The following is a 9,282-nucleotide window of genomic DNA, read 5'->3' on the forward strand; positions in this document are numbered from 1 at the left end:
ATTGAATCACTGGGAAAACCACCTAAGTCCTCAAATCCAACTATGCGATCATTTTGTTTATCATGCACTAGACAGGGTTTCAACGACATCTCATCGAAGATCAATGCAAACATTCTTTCGTGATTTTCCTTATTTTGTAAAACTTGTTTTAGTGCTGATATGATATCTGCACTGATTCCTGTACATGACAATTTTGATGAGACAAAACGTTGAAGAGTTCGTTCAGCTGGAAGTTAAAGGAACTCTTTCAAAACACGATAAGCTGCCCGACTTTTGCTGTAGATGCGGTAGGCGTCGATTTTATCTGAATGCGTAAAACGTCTTCTTTTTGTTTTCTGGGTATTCAATGTTACCTGGCGTTGAATAAAAGAAGATAATTTTTTACTAACTCCTTGACTGGAAAGGGTTTTTTCAAGAGAATGAGCTGTAGAAAATTTCTTCTTAGATGACACAAATTTTAATTTCAGCCGTCTTGCCATGTCACGATATTTTTTAACTTTTTTTGACAATTGTGATTTTCTGGGTGTGTATTTTTTCCCAGAATAATGTGACTTCGGTGTGCTACAGCTCACTGGTGTTGAAAATGACTGCTGTGGAATGAGAGACATTAAAGATGCGTTACAAGTTGAAAGTTCAGTGGAGCAGACATTTTGATAAAGAATATTGGGTCCTTGAACATTGGATATTAATTCCTGTTGAAAATCTGACTGATGATGTTCAGAACTTGGCACTGTGATATGATTTATCTCGGGCATTTTATCTCGAACTGAACCATTTGTCACAGAATTTGGCACTGTCATGTGACTTAACTCAGGCACTTTATCTGGAACCAAACCCTTTGTCACTTGGAGTTTTGTAGAACATGGTACTGCATTGTGTACTAAACGATGTTTAGTAGTGATATTAACGAAGCACCAGTCTTCAAAATGTACCATACATAGATAGGCTCTTTTGTGTAGGTCAGAGGCAGGAACACCCACAAGCTTTTCATTCTGCGAAGCCTTGACCCAAGCTTGACATCTAAAACAAAAAAAGATGGAAAATAAATAACTATACATACATAACTGCATTAGTTTAATGTATAATATAAATTGCATTAATTTAGTGTTCTGGAGATAACCCTAATACTGCCCCCTCTCCATGAAGCAATTTTACTTTTTTAAGCATCTATGAAACACCAGCATACTTTTAAATAACAGATAATGAAATATTGATTAATGTGAATTATCCCTCTTCCCTACATTTAAATTGAAGCCTGTATTTCCTGAAAAGATGAAAGCAAAACTAGTGTCTTCATTGAGCAATTTATTATAGGTTTGCCCCCAATCCTCTCCATGAAAATGTCATATGGACTAATAAGATTTTTTTTTTCTCATATCAAATAACAAAAATGAATAGAAAAAATAAATTTGACAATATTTTTTTCAATCTAAGGGGACCAACCCAAAACAGCAAATTTCATGGCCCACGGGAATCATCACGTTCACACAGTAAGAGTCATTTACTTTTTATCACTTTACTTGGATAAAACAACTTCATTATTCTATTGATACCCATTCTCCAATTACGTAATCGTTTACCTGTAATTTGGACATCCATATTTTGTTTACTATTGTAAACAGTGCATTTTGCCTACACCTTTATAATTGGTAAACTATTCCTAAAAATAGATTTACAAACTAAAAGCATGTTCTTTTATCAATCATTTCACCTTAACAATCAAAGATCATTTTTTTTTTATTATAATTCACGCCAGTAGCTTAGTCTAGCATGCAGTTAATGTAAAAGTACTGTAATGTGTTTTGTTTCAAACATTTCTCTCTTAACACTTTTTGATTATCCAGATCACAAACAAAAGCAATACATTAACAAATTTTAAGTTGCTTCAAAAATAACACCATTACTTTCAACAGGGTTAGGTGGCTATAATGTGCCAAACCTAAAGGAACTGTAATATAAATAACTCTAGATGTGCAATATTGCGGGAAGAAAAGGTCTAAGCTTCACTTTTTTTGTTTCTGAACCGGCAAATAAACGCCAAACAAATAAATGGGCGATTCTGCACTTTAGCCGAATTTTTAAATATCAATTTTTGTTTCCGAGTTTGAGGTACTTTATAAATTTTTCAGCAAAAGTTCAGGATGAGATACAAATAAATTACATTTAACGAAATAATTTTTTATGACAAAAGTGGAAAGAAATCATAAAATAATTTAGTACTAACCTTTGTTCTTCCTTGGGAAATCTGTAGAAATGTATTCCATCACTTTTTGATTCAATCTTTCTATTACAGCCTTTAAATCTGCAGTAGCGATAAGCCATTATGTCAGAAAAATGAAAATAATAATGAAATTGGGCCGTTTGATAGAAACTGCAAAGAAAAATGTACGTGAGTCAAATCAATGCAGGAGCTCTTGAAACCAGCATGGGCATTACGTTCAAAAACAACTGTAAATGGGGAGCATGCGCAGTTCAATTAATTGTGTTTCCACAGCGCAACCACCAGGAGCGCTGCGATCGCGAAAAAGCGCAGGTTCGTCCATTGAGCTGACGACGCTTTATTATATATACAGCTTTGGTAACCACTCTCTGCTATATTGAGTTTCTAATAGGTTATGGGCCCAGGCCAGATTAAGAAATGAGGATAAATAATCTAGTAACTAGTTAAGTTAGTTTGTTTATTCAATTCTATTTGTAAATTTTTAGAATTACTTTAACCAAAATTGACCACATGGTTATGTTAGGGTTAGCCAAAGCACATGGTTGCAAAAGCTTAACTAGTACAAATATTTTTGACTGTTAATTATTTGGGCAAATGTTTCTTTGAGAATAAAATTAATTCAATAGAAAATTTATTTGAATTTATCTCAAATTATAATTTTTTTTGTCTCTTGTTGATTAAAGTTAAAAAAGGAAAAATGCCAGGGGGAGAAGGTTCATTTAGTCATAAACAATTGAGTGGAAGGGAAAATTACATGGATTGGAAATTTTCCATGAAAATGCATCTTATTAAATTAGATTTATGGGCTTATGTAGAGGGTACAAAAGAAGATCCAGTAAAGGATACCAAAGCTTTGTCATATATAGTTGAAGGGGTAAGTGAAATTATTTTCAATGATATAAGGGATTTAACAAGTGGAAAGGAAGCTTGGAAAGTATTAGCTGAAACATATGAGGATAAGGGAATCACAAGAAAGGTTTCAATAATTAAAACATTAGTGAATACCCGTTATACTGATTGTAAGGATATGTCTGACTATTTACATAGGGTCATTTCATCTTATCAGCAGTTAAAATCTACTGGTGTTAAACCTGATGAAGAATTAATTGCAGGAATACTTTTAGCTAATTTACCTGATAGGTTTGAACCTCTTATAATGGCTTTGAAAAATTGTGGTGAGGCAATAACAGTTGACAATGTTAAAATCGCTTGTTAGCTGAAGATTCAAAACCCCTAGTCAATGAAAGTAAGGAATACGCATTTGTTAATAAAAATATCGGAAGCAAAAGGTACTTTAAAGGAAAATGTTTTAAATGCGATTTGTTTGGCCACAAAAGCTCTGATTGTCAGAAGTCACCTCTCAAAAAGGATAGATATAATAAAAACAAGTTTAACAAAAAGTCTAATGTTGGATTAAAACATAAAAAGGGGGAAGAAGCTTATGTAGTGGAAATTAGTGTAGCTAATTCTAATCCACATCCCAATATTTGGTACATGGATTCTTGTGCTTCTTACCACATGACTCCATATAAAGAATTATTAGATGACTATCAGGATGCTAGTATTCATCAAATAAAAACAGGAAGTTCAGTAATAGAAGTAGAGGATAAGGGTAAAATAACTTTCCTCTTATCTAGAAATAAAAAAAGGGAGTCTGTAACTTTTAGTAATGTTTTACACGTTCCAAAGTTAACAGCCAATTTGCTGTCCATTAAGTATTTAAATAAAGTATTTGGAATGGTTAGTACTTTTACAAGTGAAAGATGTTTTGTGTATGATGGTAAACATTTAGTTGCTACTGGAACAGGTATGGGAGATAATTTGTATTCTCTTGATTTATGTAATGAGTGGGCTTTAATTACTGATAAAAATATTTCAAATGAATTATTACACAAAAGAGTGGGCCATTTAAGTGAAGGAGGAATGACCAGATTAAAAGATATGGTCGAAGGTTTTACATTTAACGGAAAATTGTTAAATTGTGTGTCATGCATTAAAGGCAAAATGCATAGACAACCATTTCCCAAGGGAAAAGCTAAGCGTGCAAAAGAGTTATTAGGCATAGTACATAGTGACCTGTGTGGGTCTATGAATGTTACATCAATTGGTGGTTCTCGCTACTTTATTAGTTTTATTGATGATTTGTCGCGAATGACTTTTGTTTATTTTTTGAAAAATAAATCTGAAGTTTTTGAAAAATTCAAAATATTTCAAGCATTTGTGGAAAGGCAAACTGGCAAATCAATCAAAATCTTACACTCAGATAATGGTACTGAGTATGTAAACAATGAGATGGATAACTATTTAGCATCAAATGGAATTCAGCATCAAAAATCTATTCCATTTACACCAGAGCAAATGGGTGTAGCTGAACGTAGTAACAGAACTCTTGTAGAGCGAGCACGATCAATGTTGGTGGATGCTCACCTTGATCAAAATTATTGGGCTGAAGCAGTGCAAACTGCAAATCACTGTAAAAATATATCTCCAACTATTGCAGTTGCAGGTATGACCCCTTATGAAAAATGGTATGGGGATAAGCCAAATTTAGAATACTTGAGAGTATTTGGATGTCGTGCATTTGCTCACATTCCAAAGCAAAAACGTAAAAAGTGGGATATAAAAGCAAAGGAATTAATGCTTGTTGGGTACTGTCAGGATAGAAAAGGCTATCGATTAATAGATCCCAAAACTTATGAAATAATAAATGCACGAGATGTACAATTTTTGGAAAATGAAATGTACTACAAAAAGGCAAGTAATATGCCAAAATTCTATGATGAATCCTCATTCAGTGGGAGCGTGATTACGACATTTTCAGATACTGAGAATGCAATAGCTGATGATCAGAACGGTGAATTGGAAGGGATGGTTAATGATAATACTCAGTCTCATCATGAATTAGTTAATGCTAGTGTTAAATCTAATCACGATGAACATAATACTGCTCAAAATGATAGCCATGATAACAGTAGTGTAGTTGATGAGCTACCTACATTGACTAGAAACAGAAAACTTAGATTCCCAAATAGTTATACGGACTATGACACACACGGGATGCCAGAAATGCCAATGGCAAATTTAGATCGAATGTGCTTTGTTAAAGCTATGGCAGCAGCAACAAATGGTGTGTATTCTGAACCGAAAACCATTGATGAAGCATTAAGGGGCAATGATGCAAACCATTGGAAGGATTCTATATGGGAGACTATATTAGGCCATATTAAAAACAAAACATGGGAAATAACAGATAAACCTTATGATAAGAACATTGTAGATTGTAAATGGGTTTTCAAAATTAAATGTAATTCAGTAGGCAAGATTGAAAGATATAAAACACGTTTAGTTGCTAAGGGCTATTCTCAGATTGAGGGAATAGATTATACTGAAACATTTGCACCAGTTGTCCGATACGTAACATTAAGAGTTTTATTAGCTTATGCAGCTATATATGATTGGGAAATTGACCAAATGGATGCTGTAATGGATTTTGTACAGGGAACTCTAAATGAAGACATTTATATGAAAATTCCAGACGGTTTCAGTGAATTTTACAAGCAAAACTTAAAGGGAAAGGTCCTAAAATTAAACAAAGCATTAGATGGTTTAAAGCAGAGTGGTAGACTATGGTACCAACTGTTAGAAAAGGGTTTAATAGAAATGGGACTGAGGCAAAGTTCTTTTGATAGTTGTGTCTATATTAAAATAAATGAAAATAAAGATCTTGTTATTGTTACTATTTATGTTGATGACTTACTCATTTTTAGTAATAACATAGAACTTAAAAATTGGGTAAAACAACAACTTAAAGAAAAATTTGAAATGAAAGACTTGGGACCAGCAAATTATTGCTTAGGAATTAAAATTGAACGAGATAGAACTAAAGGGTCCATTAGCCTTAGTCAAACTCAGTATGTAGAGAGTATGCTTTGCAAATATAATATGCATGAATCTCATGGTGTAAAAACACCATTAGACCAAAATCAAGTGTTATCTAAACTGCAGATACCAACTAGTAAGGAACAAAAGCTACCTGTTCCTTATCAGGCTGCCATTGGGAGTCTTCTTTATGCAGCTCAAGCAACACGGCCAGATATAACTTATGCTGTGAATTTCCTTAGCCAGTTCTCCAATAATCCGGCAAGGGTTCACTGGAATGCTGTCAAGCGCATCATGCGGTATCTTCGAGCCACTACAGATGCTACACTGTCTTTTTCAAAGGACCATAGTGCTGATGTCCTTGGTTACAGCGACTCAAACTATGGAGGTGATGCTGGGGATCGACGATCAACCACTGGATATGTTTTCCTCATCGGAGGTGGTGCAGTGTCATGGTGTAGTAAGCGTCAACCAACCATTGCAACTAGTACAACAGAAGCCATATGGCTCAACAAAATTGTTAAAGAACTTGGGATTATTACTGCAAAGCCAGTATTATTATACTGCGATAACAACAGTGCTATTAATCTCAGCAAAAATAGTGTGTATCATGGTAGATCAAAGCATATTGATATACAACATCATTTCGTGCGAGAAGCTGTGAAACTTCAGCACATTGACATACAATATAAGACTACTAATGATATGATTGCAGACTTTTTGACAAAAATTGTAAACAGTGCAAAACATGAAATGTCTTCAAAAATGATGGGTTTAAAATGAAGACCAATGTAATTTAATGTTTTATTATATGTATGTGTGCTGATGTAATTTCTCATTGTATTTAATTAGGATGATATTTAAACCTAAAGTAGGAGTGTAAAAAAGGTTAGCTTTAAATATGTTCTTGGCCCATAGATGGCGCCACTGTTTTTATATTCTTCTATAACTGTGCACTCCAATAAAACTTCACTTGTGTTCCAAACTCCCAACAGGTATGTTGTGTATTATTTATTCTTATGCATGCAAGTAACCACTCTCTGCTATATTGAGTTTCTAATAGAGATATCACGAACTTTTGGCAGAAATTCCATAACTTAGAAGTGGCTATATGCTCCTTTTTACAATTCGCGCAAGTAGGTTTCGCTTCTTTGGCTAACTTGCAGGTGTAGGTCAGGTGTCCCTGCCCACACTTGAGACATCTTGGCGAGTTGTTACAAAATATTTTGCCGTGGCCGTAACGCTGACATCTAAAGCAGATCATGTTGCTTAGATTACATCTGTATCTTCTACACTTGACCCTAAGGTCCAACAGAGTTTTCTTTCTGTAGATGCTTCCGCTTTTATCATTCCTCTTGAATGAAGCAAAGAAAACCGGCAGCTTAACTTCTTTATCATCAATTTTCTTAGTAAACTGCGTCACGTTTAACACAGGAAATCCGTCTTTGATCAGCTCAGCCTTGATCTCCTCCACAGAGAGTCGCCAGGCTGGCCACGAATAACCATCTTAAGTGGAATTTCCTTCTTCAGGCTGAAATCAGATGCTCTCGCTACGGACTTTTATAGTTTTCAAACGGTCGCCGAGATATTTCTAGTACTTTCTGCTGTACTGGAAAGCAATAAGAGTGTGGGATTATAGTTACAGCTAACAAAGCGGTCAATTACATTTATTCAATTTCGATACATATTGCAGTGATAGGAGTAGGACCAAAATGTCGCTAAATTTGGCGATTTCTCGCCAAATTACCGAGATACCCATTTACTCAATGTTAAACGGACTAGCCCGTTTTTCTCCTTTTTCCGGCATAGCTTCTCTCTTTAGTTGTGTTGCACTTTGCTGCATATGTTAGTCACATCAACCACTTCACATATACGCATAGGGACAAGAACAGAGCCTCGTGTTAACACTGGCAATCTAATACAATTAATTACAATCTTTTTGATAGAAAAGAAGTAGAATAGGATAAAGACTGAAGGCATAGCCTGACAGTGTTACCAAGGTCAGCAAAAAACATTGGTCGGAAATCTGCATTAGCTTACAAAAGAGTATGGATAAAATTTTTCAACAAAGGACACCTAAAAATGATAGACATGCCTCATGGATAAGTCATCCTAGTATATAAGTGTTATTAGACAGACTATATGACTCATGAGTTAACAGATAGGTTTAATACACAAACTATACTTCACATTTTGACAGAGCTTAATTTCTAAAATTAGAAGTGCCGGAGCCCTATGAAAGACCGTCAACAAAGAGGAACAAGAGTAAATAAATAAATAAAATGACTATTAAACTCATTAATAATTTTAAAATTAAATGGTTAAGTATTATCAAATTAATTAATGTTTATAAATTGTTATTTAATCACTAATTGTTATATAATTAAGTAATTGTAAATTAATCGATAATTATTAGATAACTAATTAATTATTATTCATTGAAATAATTAAAGATTAAAGTAATTAAAATTAAATTTAAAGAGATAAATTAAATTTAATAAGCGATTTTTAATATAATTTTATTCCTAAAAATCTAATTTTTGAGATAAAATTTCTACTGAAATCGGTTATTCAGTCACATAAAAGAAGAGCTGCAGCTTTCTTATTTAGGGCTCTGGTATGCTACGGCTAGAATTATGATTTATTACAAAAACTAAGAAGACCGGAGCCGGCCCAATTTTAGCTCTGATTGTAGGGGGGAAAAGTTCTTTTATCATCACAAAAATTAAATATACTTAAAGTATATCTGATGAAAATTCAGATAACGCTAAAAACAGGGCGAAACAGAATGAAGGCGTGAGGGTATGAGTGGGTAGAAACATAAAATGAGGGGAATCTTGATGTGAGAGAACTTTCTCTTTGAACGCGGCTCTCTGTTGATATAATTATAGCCATCAAGCGGATGTGTGTCAGGGGTAAAATGAGTTCTGAATCTGATTCCTAAACATGAATGTAAATTGCTGGTTACACTTTTCGACGCCCCGTATTTGGTTACATTAGTGGATACTGTGGGAAGATGATGTATAGGACGTGCTTGAGCAATTTATCTCAGTATTTCACTCTTATTGTACTCACTGTCACTTAATGCACATTTAAGAAAACAAATTTTCCTTCCTGCAAAGATAACTAACTGTAACATTGATAACAATACGCTAGATACGATGGCATGGTGAGAAATTTAC

At 34.1% G+C, this 9,282-nt stretch overlaps 1 protein-coding gene across 1 annotated transcript; it reads right to left on the reverse strand.

Annotated features, from left to right (window-relative positions):
• Positions 1–219: 219 nt before the first annotated feature.
• On the reverse strand, positions 220–2,353 carry LOC118179378 (uncharacterized). Its single transcript, XM_035348553.2, has 2 exons — positions 2,225–2,353; positions 220–1,020 (listed from the first exon to the last, which is right to left on the reverse strand). Exons 1-2 carry the CDS (start codon positions 2,320–2,322, stop codon positions 234–236), a joined length of 885 nt encoding a protein of 294 aa, XP_035204444.2. The 5' UTR covers positions 2,323–2,353; the 3' UTR covers positions 220–233.
• Positions 2,354–9,282: the final 6,929 nt, after the last annotated feature.

This window comes from Stegodyphus dumicola, chromosome 5 (genome assembly GCF_044657685.1).
Source record: "Stegodyphus dumicola isolate Sdum_Otavi_A_Nest chromosome 5, ASM4465768v1".
Lineage (NCBI taxonomy): Eukaryota > Metazoa > Arthropoda > Arachnida > Araneae > Eresidae > Stegodyphus > Stegodyphus dumicola.

Coding starts and splice junctions, on each gene's coding strand:
- LOC118179378 (XM_035348553.2), bottom strand. CDS start 2,322: ATGGCTTATCGCTACTGCAGATTTAAAGGCTGTAATAGAAAGATTGAA. Junction 1,021..2,224: donor TTTCCCAAGGAAGAACAAAG/GTTAGTACTAAA, acceptor TTTTTGTTTTAG/ATGTCAAGCTTGGGTCAAGG.